At 43.6% G+C, this 26,317-nt stretch overlaps 1 protein-coding gene across 1 annotated transcript; it reads right to left on the bottom strand.

The window, feature by feature from the left end:
* Positions 1 to 1,151: 1,151 nt before the first annotated feature.
* On the bottom strand, positions 1,152 to 20,931 carry LOC124136752. Its single transcript, XM_046502766.2, has 15 exons — positions 19,242 to 20,931; positions 15,904 to 16,115; positions 15,349 to 15,439; positions 14,138 to 14,228; positions 12,221 to 12,498; positions 11,546 to 11,713; positions 11,237 to 11,333; positions 11,045 to 11,143; positions 9,893 to 10,061; positions 8,435 to 8,517; positions 7,839 to 7,937; positions 6,655 to 6,778; positions 6,102 to 6,294; positions 5,491 to 5,633; positions 1,152 to 3,746 (listed from the first exon to the last, which is right to left on the bottom strand). The coding sequence occupies exons 1-15, from the start codon at positions 20,812 to 20,814 to the stop codon at positions 3,621 to 3,623; spliced, it is 3,546 nt and encodes a 1,181-aa protein (XP_046358722.2). The 5' UTR covers positions 20,815 to 20,931; the 3' UTR covers positions 1,152 to 3,620.
* Positions 20,932 to 26,317: the final 5,386 nt, after the last annotated feature.

Below are 26,317 nucleotides of genomic sequence, written 5' to 3'. Positions count from 1 at the left end.
ATCACACCACGCCGTTGTTTCATCATACCACGCCGTTGTGCCATCACACCACGCCGTTGTGTCATCATAAAACGCAATTGTGTCATCATAAAACGCCATTGCATCATCATACCACGCCATTGTGTCATCACACCACGCCAGTGTTTCATCATACCACGCCGTTGTGTCATTATACGTTAATGTTGTCGTCATACCTCGCCGTTGTCATTATACCTCTATGTTGTGTCATCATACCTCGTTGTGTCATTATACCTAGATGTTGTGTTATCCTATCTCGCCGTTGTTTCATCATACCTCACCGTTGTGTCATTATGCCTCGATGTTGTGTCATTATATCTCGCCGTTGTGTTATCATACCTCGCCGTTGTGTCATCATACCCCAACGTTGTGTCGGCTGCGGCGTTCTACGTCATCGGCTCCTCTCATTCCAGTCAGGTCTGTGGTATTTTATCCTTGTCATGATAGTGTTTCCGACGCGATGAACTAGTTCGATAAATCTGGTATCACGATGACGTAGTTATGCAAATGATATCACCTGGCAGAAAAAACTAGCGCCATGCATCGGTGTTATGTCTACTGTCTTAAAAGACTAAGGCTGATTGCCTAATTTTCCCAAGACGTTTTAATATGACTCCCGATATATAGCCACGATCACGTGCACTTAAAAATAAAATATGATGTCACCTAGCAGGAACTACCTTTAGTGATCTCATTATCTTGAGGCAATGTCTACTAGCTCAAGACCGTATCATTTAATTTTTCCGAATAAGTTTGGATATGAGTTTTCCGGTGTATGGGAGTTTCAATAAACAAACTCATATTGCACAATATACTAGGTGGGGCTGTTTACTCCGTTCCGCCGCACTATATGTATCCATACGCGGTTTATACATCGATTATTTCAAGATTGACACTTTGTGATTCAAGCGCACGTGATACTGTAAGGCAAATAAGGTAAATAGGGAAACAAATGTACAATAGATGATGTTCATGAACACGTGGAACTCACTCCCCTCGCTCTCTCGTTCGCTCGCTCTCTGTGTGTGTCTCTCTCACTCTCCCCTCTCCTTCCTCCCCGAGTGATTCTGGTACGGAGTATGGAGAAACACTGGTTCTCTGTTAGCTTCCGTTAGATAATATCGACACAATTGAAATGGACAAGCACAATCGTTTACTGGATGTACATATAAAATAAACATATTGGTATACATTGTGTAGAGACGTCGTAGAAAATAATATCACCAATCGGTAAGTGTACATTTCTGTAAATTTGTGAATAAATAATGTTATGAAATGTATCAATGAATATATGACACATAGTCACAGAAATCTATGAAACAATATACGCATCACTTCACACCATGCGATCTATTGCCAACAGCACATGTACCGCCATGCTATGTACTTTTAACATATTTTATTCAACTTGCCTTGAAAGGGATTGGTAAACAGGTCTAACTGGCTTATGTAAACACCGCTCTCTGTTACATAATGACATTTATGTTGACATCAAAACTTTAAGGTCAAGAACAAAATAAATTATATAGTAAGAAGACCACTCATGTTACGAAATCTACAGCCATATGCGTATAAGCTCAACATGTATTTATACTCAATGTACACACCAACCACTATTTTCTAGGAAACCATAGAGAGGCATATGTATGTTGTGTTTGTTCCTGTTACCATACATTGCTGTTTTCAGATGAAACACTTTGCGCAGTAGTACATGTCACAGTACATGCACCACTTCGCACCGTGATATGTATTGGTTACAGTACAGGCACCACTTCACACCATGATATATATTGGTTAAAGTACACGGACCACTTCACACCATGCTATGTATTGGTTACAGTACAGGCACCACTTCACACCGTGATATGTATTGATTACAGTACATGCACCACTTCGCACCGTGATATGTATTGGTTACAGTACATGCACCACTTCACACCGTGCTATGCATTGGTTACAGTATATGCACCACCTCACACCGTGCTATATATTGGTTACAGTATATGCACCACTTCACCGTGCTATGTATTGGTTACAGTTCATGCACCACTTCACACCATGCTATGTATTGGTTACAGTACATGCACCACTTCACACCATGATATATATTGGTTACAGTACATGCACCACTTCACACCGTGCTATGCATTGGTTACAGTATATGCACCACTTCACACCGTGCTATGTATTGGTTACAGTACATGCACCACTTCACACCGTGCTATGCACTGGTTACAGTACATGCACCACTTCACACCATGATATATATTGGTTACAGTACGTGTACCACTTCACACCGTGCTATGCATTGGTTACAGTATATGCACAACTTCACACCGTGCTATGTATTGGTTACAGTACATGCACCACTTCACACCGTGATATGTATTGGTTACAGTATATGCACCACTTCACACCGTGCTATGCATTGGTTACAGTACATGCACCACTTCACAAAATGTTATATATTGGTTACAGTACATGTACCACTTCACACCGTGATATGTATTGGTTACAGTATATGCACCACTTCACACCGTGCTATGCATTGGTTACAGTACATGCACCACTTCACACCGTGCTATATATTGGTTACAGTATATGCACCACTTCACAAAATGTTATATATTGATTACAGTATATGCACCACTTCACATCATGTTATATATTGGTTACAGTACATGCACCACTTCACACCATGTTATATATTGGTTACAGTACATGCACCACTTCACACCATGTTATATATTGGTTACAGTATATGCACCACTTCACACCATGTTATATATTGGTTACAGTACATGCACCACTTCACACCATGTTATATATTGGTTACAGTACATGCACCACTTCACACCATGCTACGTATTGTTGCGCGATTCAAGCCATGATCTACTGAATCCAACAGGTCACAACAAAATTATTATATTATATATCATATATTATTGATTCTTATTTACATAATTGTAATTGAGTCACGTACGTCACACCAACACAAAGAGTCACATCCATGTGTCCACAGACCATCCCTGCATAGATCTAGACCGGTGGTATACATAATACACAGGTCTACACTTGTCTGTTTTAATGAGAGGTGTACGATTGCAACTCGGAGCTTTCATAGGAAGACGATTAAAAAGGTTAACTGTAAAACAGGTAAAGTATGGTACAAATTGATTTTTTGCCAACTCGCTATGAATACTGGAGGACGGCTAGGAGGTCATCGTACACTTCTATAGCTGCGGTTTAGGCTCCACTTCAGCGTTCCAGCGCCATTGTCTCCAGAGTGGGGGTATGGGAGTGTGGAGGGACGTCGGGGTGTGGGTGTATATATGTGGAATATAGTGATCATCGGGCTCCTGTCAAGCGTCCCAGCGCTGCTGTTTCCAGTGTGGTATGGGGTGTGGTAGGGGTGGTATTCGGGGTTGGGTTCGGAGTTGGGTCGTAGTGGGGTTGGGGTTGTAAGGAGGGTTTGTGAGAGTGTGAGGGACGTCATGTGGGTGTGAGTAGGGTAGGTGGATGGTGTGTGGGGCGTGAGGCACGTCGTGAGGGTGTGAGGCACGTTGTAGGGGAGTGAGATGAGGGTGTGCAGAGTCGGATAATCAGCGGACTCCCCTGTAACGTCCGAGCGCCACAGTCTCCAGTGCCAGTGTTGGAGCCTCGACCAGGACGCTGAACACGAACGACACACCGTAGGACACCACAAACGTTCCGATAAACTGATACGCCTGGAACACACAGAGATAAACACATCTATACTGAACAACAAAAGATCATGTGACATTGAATAAGATTTATTGCAAAGTTATGCTTTTTACCAAATCTGAAACAATTTCGGTTTGCAACAGATAAAAGACTCATGTAAGTGTTCAAATGGTTTAATTTGTCATACTGACTTCAGAAATTGCGTGATTTCATAAAAAAAAACACGAACATGCCAAAATGTCAATTTACAAATCAATAGCATGTGTGTCCACCTCTGGTTGCGATCCAAGCAACACATCTTCGTCTCATGGAATGGACCAGGCGTCGCACAAAATCGTGTGGGATATCTGTCCATATCTGCTTATATTTATGTTTCGAAGTTCCTGGAGTGTCTGTGGAACACGTGGTTGACGTCGAAGGCGCCGATCCATCTCATCCCACATGTGATCGATTGGTGAGAGATCAGGGGAGCGAGCCGGCAAGGGGGTGACATTCACGTTGTTTTGATGAGGAGAATCCTGAACAAGTCGAGCAATATGGGCCAGGACAACGCAAAAACGGTAGATCAACAGGGGCGATGATCTCGTGGCGGTAGCGCTGTCAATTGAGTCGTCGGTACACTCGAATCCGTCCATCGCTGAAAACGAGACTCGTCAGTGAATAGAACTTGTCCCAACTGCATGGCCGTCCAGCGTAGACGCTGTCTGCACCACTGAGGACGTGCTTGACGGTGGTTTCCTGTCAAAGTGGGACATCTGGCGGGTCTTCTGGCGACAATCCCTGCACATCTGAGGCGACGACGTACGGTTTGTGAAGATATTCGTCGAAGGCCAGGGATGCTTCTTGCAGTCACTGTTGCTGGCTGGAATCGATTTCGTAGGTGTGTTGTTCGAATTCAGTTGTCTTGTCGATTATTGGTTTCGCGTGGCCTGCCACTCCGAGGATGGTCTCTGACTGCATTCGTCTGTTGCCAACGTTGCCATAAACACCAAATTGTGTTTCTGTGGACTTTAGATTGTCTTGCAACATCCCGTTGACTTGATCCTGCTTGAAGCATACCAATGGCTCGCAGACGCTCATTTTCGGACAGCCGTGGCATTTCGTAATGTTGAATAATTGCGTAATTTTGTGGTTGTTGTCAGCACGATGCTAAACAATGCATATGGAATCCCGTTAACGCACATGTTTTTGTACCCATTCTTGGTTAGTGAAATGCATGGGGCTTGCATAAAAGTCAACTTTTGCATGGAATGCATGCTTTTCTGTAGCAGTTGCGTTTTTGTGACTTGATTCCAAACATGTACTACAATATTGAAAACGAAACTTTACTTGTTTGAAAAATACACTAAAATACTGGTATCACAGGAACTTTTGTTGTTGAGTATAGTTACATCTTGATGGAGAGGTATCTGTATTACACAGCAACATTGATCTATCCCAATGACTCGTCAATGTGTCAACCCGGACCATAACACCGGACAAACCTCCCTGGACAAACAGATGTCGCTGTATGACATTCTGCGAGGACAGTAGTTACTACTGCAGGATTTGCCCTCTATTAACTGATATGAAAATCTTTCTGGACCTTCTGGACAATGTGCACAATCATGTCAGGCACAGAATGCCATTTTGCGAAAACAGCGACGGATGCATACCATGGCCATTGCCAATCACTATATACACTTTATATCAATTTCATACTCTCGCTGTATGATCGGCGGCCATTCAGGTGCCACTTAGGATGGATATTGAGACGTTTGTACTCACGATGAAGATGAAGTCGACATAGACAAGTGCTCTCTTCGAGAAGTCGGTGTACGTGATGAGAATTGGGTGGATCAAGTAGGCCCCGTATGTAAGACGACCCAGCGGCATCCACGCCCCCCATGACAGCAGACGGTCCACGATTCCTGGTCACAGAAACAACATGGCTATGTATTGGCGTTCCTGATGAGTTTGCGCCATTCGTTCTGTGTCATGGGTTTTGTAAATGAATTATTATCAAGTCGCGTTGCATTTTGTGCATATGTTGTTTGCAGTCGCAAAGTAAAGCATTGATTAAGGAATATTAACGAACAAAATCTTAACAAATATTAGAACCAAACGTATAAACACTAGTTTTTGTTGACCCGTGAAGATCCGGGCGAGAATAGGTCTTCAGTAACCCCTTCTTGATTGTCGTAAGAGGCGACTAAAGGGATTGGGTGGTCAGGCTTGCAGACTTGGTTAATGCATGTCATCGAATCCCAACTGCGTGGATCTAAGCTCATGATGTCAATGATTATATACAGCTGGAAAATTGCTGAGTGCGGCGTTAAAGAACAAACAAAAAGCACACTACCGCGCCGAGCTACCAGGCACACGAAGAGACTACACACCTCCATGTCCCGTGGTGCACACAAATATGATCCATGACACGAAGAGTGCCCAGGCTGGCCGGGAGAGCGTCTCGTGGGTCAGTCGCATGTCCCTGTCCCAGCTGATGTGACCCACCTTCCACTCGCTCCACGTGATGTACGTGCACACCAGCCCGAGGGCCAGAGCGATCTGCCACCCCACCACCAGGGCGAACTGCAACACAGAAGCATACATAACAGCGAGGACGTATTGCGCTGAGTGAGTGAGTGAGTGAGTATGGTTTTACGGCCGCTTTTAGCAATATTCCAGCAATATAGAGGCGGGGGACACCGGCATTGGCCTTCACACATTGTACCCATGTCAGGCGAACGCCTTAACCACTAGGCTGCCCCACCGCCCAGCGTATTGTACGAATTTTATGGGATCGAAAGTTCCACCATTCCTTGAACGTGTACACCTCATTACCACGAAGCGTGCCTTGGAATTATATTGACCATCCAAACTGTTGCAAATGTAATCTTTTGGTCACGTGACGTCGCATATGTAGTGAACTGGAACGGAAGATGTATTTACCCGGGGAATGTGAACTTTACACTTAGTCTTGTTCAGGATGAAGCCTAGCAGCAGACCCAAAGCAAAGACGCCCACACGACACCACGGCATGAAGTAAATCTCTCGCATAAACTGCTCATCATTCCTGTGCAAAACAAGTACACGTAAGAAACAAATGATGTCACTTTGAGTTGCTCTGTACGATTTCCAAAGATATGTGTTCACATACTAGTATTCCCTGTTGCTAATTAACATACGAGGGCTGGTCAAAACGTTCTAAGCCTAACAAACAAAACCAACACTTGTGAAAGTGTTTTTAACTTTATATTTCAACATAATCTCCCTGCTTTCCAATAGTCTTCTCATATCGAGAGTGAAGCTTTTCTATTCTAGTCAGGAAGAAGATTTCTGAAGCACCCTGAAAAACCCATTCACGGCATCTTTGAGGTCATCGTTGTCGTCACAGCGCTTTCTACGAAGGGGTTCTTTCAGTTCAGGAAACAGGTGGAAATCATTTGGTGCCAGGTCTGGCGAGTATGGGGGGTGGGGAAGCTCTTCAAACACACATTGTCGCACAGCAGCCTTTGCAAGTCGAGAGGTGTGAGAAGAGGAATTGTCATGACTCCAGCAGGCAGCATTCCTCGCCACTTTTCTTTGAGAGAGACAGCGATGAGGCAAATGAGCATAGTAGGCAGCAGTAATCGTCTTTTGACTTTCCAAGTAATGAACAAGGATCACACCCTTTGCATCCCAGTATACAGTGGCCGTAACGTTCTTCACTGATTTTGAAGACTTGTATTTCTTTGTTGCCTGAGATGTGGAATGGTGCCATTTCATGGATTGACGTTTTCACTCGGGATCGTAGTGGTAGACCTATGTTTCAGCACGTTCAGCTGACTGTCACCTATATATAAATGGCCTCAACAGACCAAATAACTTGGAATGCACTACTCAATCAATGTCCTACATTGACCAGTATAGTTATGGACAATTATAGTTGAAAGTTAGTCAGGCTGAGAACCTTTTGACCAGCCCTTGTAAATGTACGAGGATTGCTGTACACCAACTATATACTCAGACGTTTATATAATCCAAATCACGCACTATATTTGTGAAAAGTACACTGCACATCTAATGACAATTGTATTAAAATAAAATTTTATGAATGGATATTTGAAACTGTCTGATTTTTATTCTCGACCTACTTGAGCATGGCGCCATCAACGGAGTATTCCTTGTAAGCGTAGGTGGCGATCTGGACGAACACGAGCAACACCATCAGGATGACTCCAAGTGCTTGAAGCCTGCAGTGGAAGGACAGACACTATAGCTACTGACAGAGTGGGCAATGGTCACAGTACATTCACTGGGTATATTCGGAAGACAGGCTTTATCAACACAGAGTACGCCCGAGCTCCATGAACTCGAGCTCCATATGTCTCGGCAAAGTGATCACGTTGGTATAATTTCGTCATTATGTGTGTCGTAGACAGCGGGTTTCCGTCGTTTTGCACTTCATGTAATCGTAATCATTCTACTTAAACAGAGTGAATGTGTGAGTCTGGTGTTACGCCGCTGTGAGACATACTCCATCAATATCACCGCCGGAGAGACCAGAAGCTCTCATGTACGTCTGAAGTGCGGGTAATTGAACCCGGTACATTTAATGACGAGCGAACGCTTTTCCCGCGAGGCAACCCCATTGCCTCCTGTAACGGATGGCGCCGTCATATAGCTGGAATATTGCTGAGTGCGGCGTTAAACAACAAACAAACAATGACGGATGGACTTTGATACGTACCCCAGGACAATAGGCACCAGCGTCAGGGGTGCTATTATGTAGAACTGCATGTCGTCAGCCATGAACCACGTCCACCTCATGCACTGAAATAAAGTAGCAATAGCTGATTTACATAATTATCATGCTGACCGTCTCCGGGCAATAACGGTCAGTTTAAGTGAATGAGTGAGCATGGTGAGTATATCGCTCTTAGAAATATTTCAGCAATATCACGGCGGGTGGCACCAGAAATGGGCTTCACAAATTGTACGATGTCGAATCGAACCCGGGTCTTTGGCGCGATGAGCGAACGCATATAGCACTAGGATACCCCACAGACCCGGTCAGTTTAATCAGTAACAGAAAGCCCCTGTACAAATCCGGGTTAGAACTGGACCTCAGCAGCCCGTACTTGTTGTAAGAGACGACTAACGGGATCGGGTGGTCAGGCTCGCTTACTTTGTTGATGCACGTCATCGTATCCAAATTACGTAGATCGATGCTCACGATCTCAATCACTTGCTTGTCTGGTCCATACGCGATTATTTACAGACCGCCGACATAGACCTGGAATGTTGCTGAGTGCGGCGTTAAACAACAATCAAACAAACTAATCACAGTCATTCCAACATAAGAAACTATCCACCATGTACGTCCGTCCGGAACAATTGAAAAAAAAACAGGTTGCAAACACGCTACATGTGTTCATCTGCTCAAGCATTGTATTCCGGCAGTGCCGTGATTTTAAACCAAAAACGTTGCATCTATTTTGAATCACACTACATATATTTTGTTTGTTTGTTGTTTGTCTAACGGTACATCAAGATACATACAACAAGACACATAAATTTTGTTTGTTTGTTTGTTGTTTAACGCCGCACTCGGCAATATTCAAGCAAAATGACGGCGGTCTGTAAATAATTGAGTCTGGACCAGACAATCCAGTGATTGACATCATGCATCAACCAAGTCAGCGAGCCTGACCACCCGATCCCGGTAGTCGCCTCTTACGGTGAGGCGAAATTTGGTTTAACGTCGCGTCCAAGCTTACTGCACCTATATAGCGACGTGCATGCACATGTATGTGTGTGTGGCTGCTTGTACTAGTCCGGACTGATGCCGATTTATAGTGCTAGCACACTGAGATAACATGCCGCAGTGTAACATGAATACCCCACTCAGACACAGTATACTGACTCCGAGCCGACCAGTCCTTGTTTTAGCCCCTTTATGCCGAGCGCCAGACAGGGTAACAACAAGTACCATCTTTAACGTCTTTTGGTATGACGCGGCCGGGGATCGAACCCCGGACCTTCCGCTCTCCGGGCGGACGCTTTACCACTAGGCCACGGAGGCGGTCCGCTACTTACGACAAGCATAGTCGCCTTTTATGGCAAGCAAGTGTTGGTGAAGATCTATTCTAACCCGTATCTTCACGGGTCCACACACTTTTAAACACAATATCATGAATGCACTTACACCTTCACCTGACTTGTATACGTTGTTGATGTAGAGGGCATTGGTCCACCAGTTGGACGTGCAGTGGACATTGTCATAGTGGAGGCCGTCCGACTTTAGCGGGCCATCCAACATGTACTTGAAGAGGCACGTGTAGGTCATCAGGATCACCAGGTAAACGGGGCTCAGTCTGCAAGGCAACATATGGAACAGTTACCTTGATGGGGTGTGTCCTGTGGACCATTATCTCAAGTTGCTGGTGATGAGAGATGGGGATCAGATGGCCAGGATATGTGAGGTGAGATGATATGACATGGGCTTTGACGTGCTTGTGTGTGTATGTGTGTGTGTGTGTGTGTGTGTGTGTGTGTGTGTGTGTGTGTGCGTGCGTGCGTGCGTGCGTGCGTGCGTGTGGTGTTTTGTTTGTTTGTTGTTTAACGCCGCGCTCAGCAATATGTGACGGTGGTCTGTAAATAATCGAGTCTGGACCGGACAATCGATCCACCGACCTCCCGCTCTCCGGGCAGACACAATGTACACTACAAGGCCGCTGTCGGTGACTGTGTGTGATCGAACCCTCACGGTGTAGTACGTGCATGCCATCAGCCACAGGTTAGACTGAGCGAGACACGACACAGCTTGCCGTTATACAGATTACGTAAACCATCACGTGTGTTCTTGAGGGAGGGAAGGAAGTATGTGCTTTAAATGATTTGCTTGTTGGAATGCAATCCCAAAAGGAATATTATTGCTCCATTTATACAAGATGTAACATTAACATAGCTTTTAGATAGGAAAAGATAGTTATTATAAAACGGCTTACACAATGGATGACGCAGCACAAATAAAAACAGCTTAATTTGATATCTGGATAAATTTGCTGAATATATAACCTCGTTCATATATGTATCGGGAAACTGAATCTATTGATTCCGGGAGTAGGATCAACAAGCTTCACCTCCATCCCCTCCATCCCATCCACTAGGGACTTCTTTATTTCTCTTCGCTGATATCAGCAGATTCGGGTGATTTCTCCGACTTCAACCATGTTCTGATTGATCTATAATTTCTCTGTATTAATGTTTGTTTCAACTGCAACAACAATAGCGTGACGCCATAATAATGATTTAACAGATGACGAACAGTTTGGAGCTACTTCAGTCTGTCACCAACCTCCAGAACCGATGAACGTAATACATCGCCGTCTGCCGCCCAGTTAACTTGCCGGTTTTCTTGGCTTGTCTCAGAAACAAGAACGCTACCAGACATCCCCTGAAACACCACAAGGTTAATGTTGATGTCCTTGTCTCGTAATGAACATGGAAATAGAACTTCCCGTTACTGCGTCACCACTGGTATACGTACCCAATGAGGAAGAACGTGTCGACAGCTAGGGACGCGTTGACCACAGCCTGCATGGTGAAGTGTTTCACCTTCTTCAGAACTTCTGTCACATTCTCGTCTGAAAAACAACATTTAAACATTCTATAAGGTCATCAGAACATAAAAGTAATGGTTAAGTTTTCTCTGACAGGTAAAAACAATGATTTCCTGTGAGATATATTCAAATTAACTGGCACCATCGCGATACAAATATGTCGACATGTATGTGTAACAATGGACAATATTAAATGTAAATATGATGAAAAAAGACTATATGTAACGTGTGTCAACCTGTAACGCCCCTGGTGTAGACAATCATGTGTCCAAGGATCACCCACGCCATGCTGAGAACCCGGATGCCGTGAATACACCCAAGGCTGCCCACTCTCTTGCTGGTGTCGAATATCTTCTCCGTGTTACGACTGAAGGAAAAGCACAGCAACAACCGCCGACACACACCTGAAAATATAAAACTAAAGGTACATACTAGTATGTACTTGATAAGGAGTCCCGTGGGTTAGAACTGAAAGAGACAAGATATGGTTACGCATGGCAATGTATTTGACACGGGTACCATAGATGCGTTTTCATGGGCGGATACAGGGTATAAATTACCACCAAAGACAATAAATAGATCTTAATTGTGCACCCCCCCCCCCCCCCCCCCCCCCCACACACACACACACACCCTTTAAAAAAAGCTGTATTCGCATCACACAACAAGCATGGGTTGCTGAAGTCCAGTTCTAACCCGAAATCTTCACGGGACTTCTGGACAATGAACATCTGTGAAAAATGAACACCTACCAATGCATCAAGAAATGCTCAATTTAAAATTTATAGATGCTTATGGCGTACAACCTCACTCAATACATCTACCGGGGACAATGTGTCAAATGTCAATTGATACAATTGATACACAAAATGGATGTTGTACCCCTTGAGAACACCGTGTCTTGTACGTACCTTCCTGGTCTTCGTCGTAATCCTCATAGGGTAGTGTCGATGTGGATACACTGTCGTTGTCTGGAGCCCCCTCCACCAGCTTCCCGTTCATTGATACAATGGATATACCGTTATTGAAACTGGTCCTGCCGATGTTTTTGTCGAAGTCTGCAATGACATCGCCGTCGTAGTCATCGTGGTTGTCATCAGATTTCCTTTTCACTCTAAGAACCTCTCCGGTGACCACATCATAGAGCGTGCCCAGCAGCGTGAGGAAGACAATCAGACCTAGCACGGACCTGTTACAGAAGTACCATCTTACTGATCAAAGGAGGTGTATGAAAATGAGAACATAGCGATACCGTTATCATACGCCAGACGCGCGTGAGTTACAATAGCTGAATGCTCCCAGATGATGGCACAAGGGCATGTATATGATATGGACCTCTGTTGTTTCTGTGTATTGAAGTTTACATGTTCACGTTAATAGCTCATTACAAGTGTTGCATACAATTAAAACAAAAATAAAGTTTTTGCATTGTACAGGATAATGAAGGCCTCGGTACAGCAACAAAATCTTTTATATGTTTACTATCTCGGAGTCTAAAAGTATAATAGTTTCATTATGCAAATTTTTGTACATGTACGCTCTTGCATATTCTCTCTCTCACACACACTATCTCTCTCTCTCTCGCCCTCTCTCTCTCTCTCGCCCTCTCTCTCTCTCTCCCTCTCTCCCTCGCCCTCTCTCTCTCGTCTATTTTTTGTCACTTCGATGAGTCTGACTACAAGTATGACACAACGTCATCCGAGAATCGATACCCACCAGGCTGTGTTGATTTTGCTATGTGTTGATTTTATTGCTTACATGATCCGTTTGAGAGAAACAAAACGTTCTAAAACGTAAATTCGAAATGTGTCAGCAAATATAAATGCATAAGCAGTGAACAGAAATTGATCGTAATGAACAAAATATATTGTCTGTTTAAATTTGGAATTGCACATCATTCTGTTTCTCATGACTAAACTTTGAGATCTGAACAGTATATATCCAGCTGCCAGGCTAAATAACATATCTACTAAATATGATACTTCACCATCCAAACGGAAGATTATTCAATATGCGTTAATGTGCGGGTACGTGTTCGTGTACGTGTGTGTGAAATAAATGCGTTAATGGCATGTCAAAATTTGATTTTGTGTATGCTGTTTTGAAGAGGGAAGATGTGATTCAGATACACCATGTTAATTCATGTGATCAAGGCACGAGTGGTCACGTTGTTTAAAGCCGCAATTCGCTGTATTGAGTTGCGGCCCTCAGTAGAATCAGGATCCGCAGAACGTGGCTTCATATTGAGCTGAAATAACTGAACTATTGCCCATGGCGGCATTTCTCTTTGTTTTGTGTTTGTTTGTTTGTTGTATAACACCGCACTCAGCAATATTCCAGCGAGATAACAGCGGTCTGTAATTAAAGGAATCTGGACAAGTCAATCAGTAATTGATATCATGAGCATCGATCCACGCAATTTGGATTCGATGACATGCATCAACCATATCAGCGAGCCTGACCACCCGATCCCGTTAGTCGCCTCTTGCGAGAAGCACAGTCGCCTTTAAGAGCAAGCTTAGGTTGCAAAAGACTTCCGATACGCATTGGTTGGTTTAGGCTTTTGGGTAATTATGACCTGGATCTTGACGGGGTTGCTTTGGGTAAACAGCCTATGTTGTTATTCTCGTTCTGTCCCACTGTTTTATATGTGAACACTTTGTATATCGCTTCAATATTCAATACTTGTAGGAAAACGATTACAGTGATGAAAACATGTATCACTCAGTCCGGCATTTGCTGACGTTCAGTGTGTGTGTGTGCTGCTAGTGCTGGCCTGAATAGCTAGTGCATCAGTGTGTGATTAGCAGCTAGTTTGGACCACTTACACTGCAGTAATGGCGGGCGTGTCGTGAGAGAGGTCCTGCTCATGTGAACACTGCACTTTGTACACGCTGCTGTCAATCACATCCAGGGGCACTACAACACACAATTGTTGTCAAAGTATTACACAGTTCTAATCAGCTCGTTAATGCATATCTCATCACGTGAAAAAAATCTTGACGCACTTGCAGCGATAGGTTCATATTAATCAAGCGCGGCTATTGCCTGGTGTAAAATTGGGATGCACTTAACATCACATCAATGAATGCAATTACGTAGGGACAAAGTGTGGGTTTGGTAGTCGTGCCTGTTTTATTGACAACATTCACCAAAAGATTAAGTTTAATATTTTTTATTGTTCAACTTGTTAGTTTGGAGGATGTCTCACGAATCCGTTAAAACATTGACACGCGGATTTTGTGACGTGGGATTGCAGTGACAGGGTCTTTACAATGTTAATCTAACGGTACATCAAGATACATACAACAGGGCACACAACTTTTGTTTGTTTGTTGTTTAACGCCGCACTCAGCAATACTCAGTTATATGACGGCGGTCTGTAAATAATCGAGTCTGGACCAGACAATCCAGTGATTGACATCATGAGCATCGATCCGCGGTATTGGGATATGATGACATGCATCAACCAAGTCAGCGAGCCTCACCACCCGATCTCGTTAGTCGCCTTTTACGACAAGCATAGTCGCCTTTTACGGCAAGAATGGGTTGCTGAAGTCCTGTTCTACCCAGGCATCTTCACGGGTCGGCACATAACTGGTGAATCTGTATCGAGGTATGGCTGGTTCAAAATATACTCACCGAAAAAAGAAACGCGAATACCATTCATATTGGTTAATATATGAAGAATTACTCATATTCATGAGATGATATTAGATTGGTTCGATGCACAATAAACATACAGGCATGTTGTTTTAACCGATGCTCATGAACGCATCACATGTGACGTCATAGATCCATGACTCGAGATGCACCATTTGTCTCGTGCAGGATTATCGTGTAAAGTTTGGAAATCACGTGCTGCATATCGTGATAAGAATAAAGACACACCGTGGTAGCATTTGATTGATTGTTAGTTTTGCCGGTGGTACACATTGGAAACATCTTTTCTTAAAGTACATACTTCTCTCTATGTAGCTATGGCTCGCGTTTCTTTCGGCGGTGAGTATATATAATTCAATGTTAGTAATCCACTCACAGAAAGACAGGGCGAAGTAGAGCGTGTCCTCATTGCAGGACTGAGGCAGACACAGGTGCCACTCCAGGGCCGGGACATAGTCAGCGGGGAGCTGCGGACACAGAACCATACACAGTTAGTGAGTGAGTGAGTGAGTTGGATTTAACGCCGCTTTTAACAGTATTCAAGTTATATCGCGGCGTGTCAGCTTAATGTGGGAGGAAAGCCCGAAGTGATGCATGTCTCAGACGTTTACCACTTCGGTGAAACCAACGAGCACGGGTATGGTGTTGACAAACCTAGAAACATAATCGGGGCGAACCGGGATTCGAACCCACAATCATAGGTTTCTGGAGTGCCAAAGGGACACAACTCTGCACAGCGAATCGTGGCGCCCTAGACAACTTGGCCACCCGTGCACGGTTAAATATGTACACTTTATTATACTCGTAAATCCTTGGAAAGTGAATATCACTGTACACTACACGCATGCCGAGTAAGTTGGACAAACAAAACTAACTACTGCATCACACGTGTATCACACGTGTATCACACGTGCTAAAATCTGTATCTTACAGGCATTGGTGTGTCCAGAGCACCTGTCGCGTCAAGGACGGACTGTGGCAGGGTGAAGGCTAGGTTGCAGTAGCTTCCTCGTATCTCTCGCCCCGGCCCCCCGGCCACGCCCTTCAGTGTAACATTGGTCTCCAGACACTCGTCGTAGTTACCGTAGAACTTGACAGCCCCTTTCAGCAGACTACTTCCTGGCTTGCCACTGGCGTCTAGCACTGGACAATGGACAGACAGACAGATATTTTATTTTCGTCTCATCGCTGTACATCATTAACAAACAGGCATAAAATAATAATACAGGGCCACTCATATATAGTTCTGAGAGACCATACAAAACTAGATGATATATACAGATAAACATGTTTTACATATAACGACAGCTTTCTGGGTTGTACATTAAAGGCAAGGTTCGGCAGTGAAATATATCTCATGTTTAAAAAGGACACACGATTTCTCATTGTTTGACAGGTTTAAAAAGTTGAACATTTTAGCCGTTATACTCGTAAGAAATGTAGATCTTAAATCATCGTATAGTGGACATTGGAATAAAACATGTTTTTCATCTTCGCTATGATCACTACTGGAGGAACGTTAAATGAGATCATTCTTTAATGTATGTATACCACTTAACTCCTGGTTAAGATAATGTGCTAGCTTACACGCTGGCGAAAGTATACTTTTGTTTATTTTGTCTTGAAATCAAGCTATGCAAGCGTCAGTGCCATGGCCAAATCACATCCTACTGGTACGAAATCTCTTAACAACCAGTCCGAGTTATCCCATCACCAAGGCAGCTAGAATACCCCTATCAGATGTTGAGTGGTATTCAAGTAACTACATACACGTGACTTAACGAAACCCCGTTAATGCGGATGGCACTGTTCCTTAAGAAATCGTTTGGTTCAACAGAAATGCTGATTCATCACAGTTTATCGGCTGAAATACAATATCGTCAATAAATGACCCGACCTGGAATAGTCTGGACAATCAGAAGCAGGACTAGCACTGTATATACACATCTTAATGCGGCTTAACAATAACGATTGACAACGACATCTGAGTGACCAACTTGCCACTAAATTACATCACAGTTAGTAGTCCTTGCCAATCCTAAATTAATGACATCTAATAACTTAAGGGGGCACGGGTGGCCCAGTCGTCTAAGGCGCCGCGATTCGCTGTGCAGAGTCGCGTCCCTTGCGCACGTCAGAAACCTATGATTGTGGGTTCGAATCCCGGATCGCCCCGATTATGTTTCTAGGTTTGTCAGCACCATACCCGTGCTCGTGGGTTTCACCGAAGTGGTAAACGTCAGAGACCTGCATCACTTCGGGCTTTCCTCCCACATTAAGCTGACACGCCGCGATATAACTGGAATACTGTTAAAAGCAGCGTTAAACCCAGCTCACTCACTCTAATAACATACACATCGTTGGAAATTGGCATTAGCCCTATAGTCTTTGCCAAACTGCCCAATAGCCAGTTGTAGGGTTTTTCTATGTTTTCATGAGAAGGACTAGCGGACTTAAATGTTAGTTTCTACCGTTAGCGTTTTCAGGGACGTTAATGATGTTTATTTGTGATGTCAAAGACATCTAACCGTAAACAAAAAAATGCAAAACACTTGTGATATTGCACAATGTCACATAACATGCCACGTAGTTGTGCATTGCAACTGTGCTTGCTAAAAAATAGGACGAAGAACGTGCACCTCATCGACCAGTATTTCTTATCTGACAAAACAATACGCCTCTTCATGATGACTTAATTACAATGCTTGTTATATTGTGTCAATCGATCACCTCATGGCGATACCGCCAATCACAAGCGGTTCTTCACCTGGCGTCGAGTCGCATTATACAATGTTATCATTAGGTCTATCTAACCTGTTAAAACAGGTTAACGATGGGGTCAGTGTGTCGAGGCAGCGTGGCCTGACAATCGCCTCACTCCCAAGGAATTGTTGGTTGAACAAATTACAACGACCGTCAGTGTTATCTGAAAACTACTGCGTGTAATGTCGACAATCAAGACTATGAAGTACATCGGCTTCACCAGCCCGGCTCCTTTTTTTTGCATCCAAACTTTAATGTACGTGCATCTCTCACTCACTATCGCTCTGAGTTCTGGCTATTAATAATTATTAACGCACGCATCAAAGCTAATCACTATTAGTGTATATTGTTCATGTGACATCATGTTTTAAAGAGTACAAAATACAGCAACAGTAGTTAACCTCACAAGACGTTTTATTATGCCTCAAAGTGAAATTGACCAATCAGCGAGCAGATCTACTGACCCCACATGAGCCTGTATACCGTCAGTAAAAATCCAAGATGGTTGTTACTGACCTAATTTGAGACCGTTTTCCGTTTTGGATTTTGGATTTCCCAACACCCACCTCACATATTCCACATGAAAATTGTGGTACAAAAATTGGTTATGCGACACTATTTTGTGTTTGAATATCATAAAGTTTGATGTGCAAGGGCATTAATATTTCTTTAGATCACGTTCGTGACTTTATTGATAAAGATTATAGTTAAAATTATCAACAAGGTTTGGCCTCTAAGGTTTGAAGAGTAGCTTCCCTTTATTCCTTAACGTCAATGGTGTGTTAAGTTTTCATTTTGCCATGACATGTGAGCTATGGATACCAAATACTGTAATCTTTTCGGCCTAATAAATTCGTTATGGTGTCTTTAGTTGCCGTATACGGTATCATATTAGGTGAGCAGAACAATATTGGGCTCGGCCGCTAAATAGTTTTGCTATCCCAAAGTGACACCACCGTATACGGCAACTAAATACGCCATAACTAATAAAATGACCAAGCTGTATATAGTAGAGATTATGCTTTATAACATACAATTATAATAGGGTCCATATAATACACAATAACATTTTGTAGACGCAATTGGGAAGTTGCTTCCTTGATTCCGACACGATATTCAAACATGATTTTTGTGAACGAAAATGAACACTTACCTCTATCACAAACATTGACCTATTGAAAAAACCTGATACCACAACTAGGTCGTACAAAAGGCCTGAAACCTGCCTGAGACATCAGACGAACAGAATATGAAGGCAAACCTTCCGGAATACTTGGAGTGCTGCGTTACTAAACTTATAGTCCCCTATTGAAAATTAGCTCTTCGACTATTACAATAATCGACTATAAAATCAATGCACGAACAAAGCGACGGTAACTCACGAATGTCCGACTTTATTTTGATTTAAAAGAGGCCTCTCGACCAACTGCTTAGTCATTTCTGAAAAACACATAAAAAACACCACGGGAAAGAAAAATAACAATTAATATAATGCAGTATACATACTGTTGAGAGCCCACATGTCCAGTCTTGTGAGTCCATGGAAATATTCACGGAGGTCTGCCATGCACTGAGGGTTGACGCCCGCCCCTCGTCCTGGAGATTGTAACCGTGAGACGATTGACATAATCCTGTCAGACATGGACGAATTACCCAACACATGTTCCAGTTTGGTGTCGTTAATGTTTTCAAGAATTGTCTCCAATGCTTCTAGTGGCTGAGACAGTGTTAAGTTTGTCACGTCAAGATCATCTTCAAACGATAATAAGACTGTATACACGTTTTGGAGCAACGAGCTGAATTGACTACCAAGAAACCCCCCAACAAGTCGCATCACTCTCGGTCTTTGAATAAGTTGAATTACGACTTCAAAAATATATTTTTCGAAATCATCAACGGACTGTGCATGTGCCGCTATATCTTCGACCCTGTCCAGCAATGAGGAATTACCAAGTACTTCACGAACAGCAGTTGTATTGAGATTTGCTATGAGAGAAACTACGGCCTCTAGTACCGTTTCCCCTACTGTCAGATTGTATATATTCGGATAGATTGCAAACGGTGAAAGCATGTGTATTCCCTTGTTCATTATAGAAACTATTTGTTGAGCAGCTACAGCTCCGAACTCCTTCTGAACCGTCACATTTTGCAAATTATGGGACACGCCTTTGAGAACAGTCATGGTGTAGTTTGCAGAGGCGTTGCTAAATATTCCACCAGGAGCCGAAAACACTGGCGCTAGTATAGGCAACACAGTGTTAGCTAAATTAACCAAGTTCTGACCACCAACTTTGCCTATATAACCCATCAACACTTGATTAGCAGTTCCACCTGGGGTCAATAGTTCCCCAATCATACCATTCACTGATCCTGTCTGGAGGAGCTCCGACACGGCGGGTAACACTTCCATGATGCTCTCACTGGTATTGGTGCCGAGTGTCGCCAGCAGGATTTCCTCACTGGTGTTGCCTTTAATGAAATCATCCAGAATCAGCGCCCCTTCACTGAAGTTAGCCTTCCCAGAGATGATCGGAACAAAACTGCTGACATCTTGAATCTCATCATATGTGGTATTTCCGAGGAGACCAATAGCCTGTTCAACAAGACGTTCTCCGTCAGGAGTGGATGCAAGGACTGACATCAATTTAAGGAAACCACCATTCTTGTGAACAGGATTAGCAGTAATAAGTGGCAAGAGTGACGTTATCCCTTTCAACTGCTCGGCATTTACACCATCCAGTGTGACAATGAGAGATTCAAGTAAAGCACCCCCTCCTTTTACCCTTTCGATGCTGTTTACAAACCCCATCAGCGCGAACAAGCCAGGATCGTCGACTTCTGGAGGAAATGTGGGTATCAATGTGTTCATGTCTGGATGTTGATGAGTGACAACGCCGCTGTCTCTCCCGAGACTCGCTGTGTCGTCCAAGAGGCTGGTATTCTGCGCTGTTTGTTCAACTAGGCCTTCGGTTGAATTTGCAAAAATGGCAGCGTGTTTTTGACCATTCTCCATTTTCAATCCAGCCCCAGAAGCAATTACGACTGCGACCAGCACAATGTCATAAATCCTTGCACCCATGGTCGACTATGTACAAGACACTCTCTGTTGGAAGGGGTCTCACTCACACCTACCTCAGTTCAGCATCAACGCAAACCAATCTCATTTGCTTTATCCATACTCACGTTATCGTGATGTGTGACCTTTATTTCATTTAAGATAGCAGGGGCGTTTATCTTGTGTAATATATACTCAGTTTCAAAATCATGTTCTACAACGAGCTCATTGATTAACTGTCACAAACAATTCACAATATTTCGGTCATTATATGTATATAAAAATATATGTTTAACTTATATAATTTGAAAGTTTCGTAGAAATAATCCAACGTTGCATAATATGCTATACATGACATACGATCCTTCGCGACGTTGGACTGTTTCTTCGACTCTACACATTTAGACAGATGCCAGAGCCTCCCCGTAGTATATATGGTGGAGTGCGTGAGTAAGTCATTGCTATTTTATGCCGCAGTTAGAATTATTCCAGCTATGTTACGGTGGCCTGTGCATGATCAGGTTGGGGCCTGGCGAACCAGTGGTGGATAGCATGGACAAATACACATGTCGTCGGGGTGCAATGACCAACCAATCCTCAGTTTAGTGGGCCGTTGCTATAAGTATCGGTCGCTTGTGAGCAGAGTACAATGTTTATGTTTAATAGCCGTTGCAAAGTAATGGCATTCTTGAATTAACATACACTGTACCTTCTAGACCCCTGGAGATCCGGGTTAGAACAGGTCTTCAGCAACCCATGCTTGCCGTAAGACGCAACTATGCTTGTCGTCAAAGGCGACTAACGGGATCGGGTGGTCAGGCTTGCTGAATTGGTTGAGGCATGTCATCGTATCCCAACTGCGTGGATCGATGCTCATGATAACAATCACTGGATCGTCTGGCTCGAGTATTTACAGACCTCCGTCATATAGCTGGAACATTGCTGAGTGCTGCGTTAAACAAACAAACAAACAAACGAAACCTTCCAGAATTGACAATGACTGATGTATAGTTTGTGTACTTCGCTCATTTGATTCGTCATCAACAAGGTGAATGAGTTTGGTTTTACGCCGCTGTTAGCAATATTCCAGCAATATCACGGCGGAGAACACCAGACATGGGCTTCACACATTTTACCCATGTAGGGAATCGAATCCGAGTTTTCGGCGTGACGTGCGAATGATCTAACCACTAGACTACCCCACCGCCCCTCACCAATAAGGGATACCAAAATGCTACCGATTATTGAAATGAAACATACCGGCCAGGCGTTATCGTGTGAAGGAGATAACCTATCTCGGGTCACGGTGAAGGACAAGTGGGGGTCAAATGGGTCCAACTTGCCACTTGCACCCTTACTTACAGATCCAACACTTAATATTATCGAAGAATAAGAGGAGGCGCCGTCTCAAGTATGACAACATCCATACCTTGGGACGACATTTTAAGTAGATGCTGCACGTATGCTAGGATCTCATCACATCCGCCCTTTCATGAGTACAAAACATACTCCTATAATTCTGCGATGTCATGTTCACAACTATAATAGTCTGTGAGTTGGGTTTAACGCAGTATTCCAGTTATATCACGGCGTGTCAGCTTAATGTGGGAGGAAATCCCGAAGTGATGCAGGTCTCAGACGTTTACTACTTCGGTGAAACCCTCGAGAACGGGTATGGTGCTGACAAACCTAGACACATAATCGGGGCGAACCGATATTCGAACCAACAATCATAGGTTTCTGGCGAATCGCGGCGCCTTAGACGACTAGGCTCCCCGTGCCCCACACAACTATAATAAGAGTGACGAAACCATTGCTATAACCTTAAGAATTAAGAACAAGTCCGATTGCACTATGAGCATGTGTTTATGAATCATTATCAAAAAGCGATGATACCAGGTTTTCGAGACCGGAAAGTCGAGCGTATCCTGCCCCACCGGTGGCACCGTCACAAGATCCGATTCGGCAGGTTATTAGCTATAGGCCACTGATTTATCAAGCAACGCTCTATGTTACTCAAGGTTTCTGTCAACCTCTCATTCGTCTGCGGCGATACAGGGACCGATAGAAACACTTTGTGATAAGGCAGCAGGTGGGAAGATAGGTATTCGAGACGATCATATGGGTCACTTACTGCTGACGCAAGTTTCAAACCGTTACGTTTATGCCTGTTTAGCGTGTGTGTACACGTAAACATCACATCACAAGTGAATGTTTCTTATGAATGTGTCAACTGTGGTCACTTTCGTCTCCTCGGATCCGGGACACAGTCGCGGAAGCATGGTCACCATAAACGATGAACGTCATTGTCCATAAAACAGTCATCTTCCTGAGGCAAGGGAGTTAACTGACTTTAAAAGTCCAGTTTCCCCCCTTGCCGAACTGGGCTGGAATTCCTGGGCTCAATAGTAGCGCCACCAGTGGCTATTACGAGTTATGTCCCTTCTAAACCTCTCTTATGGACCAATCAGATTCCACTTCTCGTGTCACATGCATTTCTTCCAAACGAAATGGCGGCGCCCAGTCAAGACGATTTGATCGATAATCAAGGTCTATTTTGTGACAAAATGTGTCTAACATCGTGAAATGCATCAAATCACCTGATCACCTAGATTAAAAACATGAACAGATTTGGAAAATTTATGTGGACAACGAGTTGGCGGTGCACATGTTTTGCAAATCCTGCAATCGACCGAAATCTGCACGACAGTTTACGTACCGGTTTTTGATTCCGTTCCGCGATTTTGATTGGACTATGCATAGACTCGTTAGTAGAGCCAAAATGTAACTCCATAATACCAGCCTAGTTCGGCAAGGGTGGAAACTGCAAGGGTTAAAGTCAGTTAACTCTCTTGCCTCGGGGAGATGTGAAACAGTAAGACATATCTCAAATAGAACGCTTGACTAATTTGTGGAATCGTGAAAGATTGTTCATTTTTCCTTATATATTTAGGGTGTGGGTCATGTTGACATGAGATATACAAGAATTTTATTCCTCGACGTCGACCAAATTTGATTTGGCGGCCATATTGGATTTTGGGGGATTGCCCCCATATCTGAAAATATTTGGAATGTCATTACCTACAACTATGCCAAATTTCATGCCTTTATCACAAAGTGAACAACTGACCCTATATATGTCACAAAACGGCTCTACTACATCCTGCACCGCACGTGTGTCCTATGTTGCAGCAAACGACTGCCTGGAAACACAGAATTGAGAGTTCTCTCGGTGAGACACGTGAGTTGCCAGCTTCTTGGGCCCGCCTTGTACACATGCACAACGCAACGAACAGATACAACAGCAAATGATGTTGTTAAATTAACTTTAGAGACATTGTTATTTTAGTTATTATATGTCTACGTTTGGAATGATAATATTATAAATAAGATAACAAAGGAAGCAATTGCCAACCTTGAGCTTCAAAAGAAATAACTTGGTTATCTTTCTCGGTCACAGGTAAATAGTATGTGTACCTTAGGAAGGGGATACGGCGGGCTTGCACCTAGATCAAGCACATCTGTTTGAAAAAGGAACACGTAGCACAGATAAGTAGACAGAATAAAATGCGTTGTCTACGAACCTTTTATATACAGTCGTCGAAGGGCGGGTGGGGGGTGGGGGGTGGGTGGGGGGGGGGGGGGGGGGGGGGGGGCTGGTATTATATTTTGACGAACAGCATAAGCGACTGCAAATGCTTCTCCGATAGTAGGGATCGTTCTTGAATTGATCATTTATCTCCGGGGGCGCGGGTGGCCCAGTCGTCTAAGGCCTATGATTGTGGGCACGAATCTCGGTTCGCCCCAATTATGTTTCTAGGTTTGTGAGCACCACACACGTTCTCGTGGGTTAACATCTGAGACCTGCATCACTTCGGGCTTTCCTCCCACATTTAGCTGACACGCCGTGATGTAACTGGAAGACTGTCATAAGCGGTGTTAAACCCATCTCACTCACTTTACCACTTCGGTGAAACCCACGAGCAAGGGGATGGTGCTGACAAACCTAGCAACATAATCGGGGCGAACCGGGATTAGCTTATTTGGTTGATAATTGTCCTCGTATCTCAATTGCGCAGATCGATGCTCATGATGTGAATCACTGGATTGTCGGTTCAGACTCGATTATGTACAGGCAGCCGTCATGTAGCTGGAGTATTGCTGCGTGCGGCGCTAAACATCAAATTAACAAACTTGGATCATGATGGGAAGATACTATTACAGTCTATAGTATGCTTGTTGTTTGAATTGGCTATTTCATTTGCGGAGAAGAACAATATGTTGACCATACATATCCAAATTCTAATATAAGCCATATATGTTTAATATAGCCGATGTGGTGCGGCAACAATCGCCCAGTCATTTGAGCCTTAAGGGGGCCGAACATTTGATATTCTTTGGGCCGGGAGCCTGCGATGTAACGGCCAAAAAAAATCCCGAAAATTCTTGAAAACAATAATTATGCTTTAGACTATTGAGACATTTTTTTTATCTGCCTGTTACAATAATGACATTGTCGGCAGGTGTTTTCTTTGAAGTAAATAAAATATCTGGTTTTGTAATTGTTTTGCTTATGCTCAGTCATTAGCTCTCAACTCAACACTCCACATAAAACACAACACACGTGTTTCTCTCAAGCGTGGATTACCCAGAGTGCTTATACCGGAAACCACCGGTATACATCAGCCGGTACAAAACGAAGGCAAGTGATGACGTGACTGTGGGTGTACATAGTTCCTTCTACTATTTGAGTGAGTGAGTTGGGTTTTACGCCGCTTTTAACAGTATTCCAGCTATATCACGGCGTGTCAGCTTAATGTGGGAGGAAAGCCCGAAGTGATGCAGGTCTCAGACGTTTACTACTTCGGTAAAACCCACGAGCAGGGGTATGGTGCTGACAAACCTAGAAACATAATCGGGGCAGACCGGGATTCGAACCCACAATCATAGGTTTCTGGCGTGCCCAAGGGACGCAACTCTGCACAGCGAACCACGGCGCCTTAGACGACTGGGCCACCCGTGCCCCCTTCTACTATTTGAAGACTGACAAAGAATGGCGCTGTCTACCCTTACTTGGATTATACTATATCAGGACAAAATATTACATGACAGTGTTACATGATTACCATTTAAACTAGCATGAGTAATAATGCCATGGTGATAAGTTTATTGTTTGAACTTTATGAATATGTTTTATACACAATAAAGGCTCTCATGGTTATTTAGTTCCCACGTAAAGGGTAACTGAAAACCGAAGCGAATTAAACATTTCACTTATATAAGCCATAAAAACACGTGGCGGTCCTCGTCACAGTACCATTATTCAGAGAAACGTATATCTAAATGTGGAACAGCTGTTCTTAAAATATTGTTTGCTTTAATTCAGATGCACAGCAGTTACAAACACAACACGCTTTGCATTTGCCTGTTTTCACAATGATCTGACTGACACTGAATGCACCCTAATGTCATCATAAACACATCTCCGTATGTGTTTGTTTGTTTGTTGTTTAACGCCACACTCAGC

This window comes from Haliotis rufescens, unplaced genomic scaffold, assembly GCF_023055435.1.
Source record: "Haliotis rufescens isolate VD_foot unplaced genomic scaffold, xgHalRufe1.0.p SCAF_31, whole genome shotgun sequence".
Classification (NCBI taxonomy): Eukaryota; Metazoa; Mollusca; class Gastropoda; order Lepetellida; family Haliotidae; genus Haliotis; species Haliotis rufescens.
Note: the sequence above shows the minus strand (reverse complement) of the source record. Positions and strands in the feature narration are given on the sequence as shown.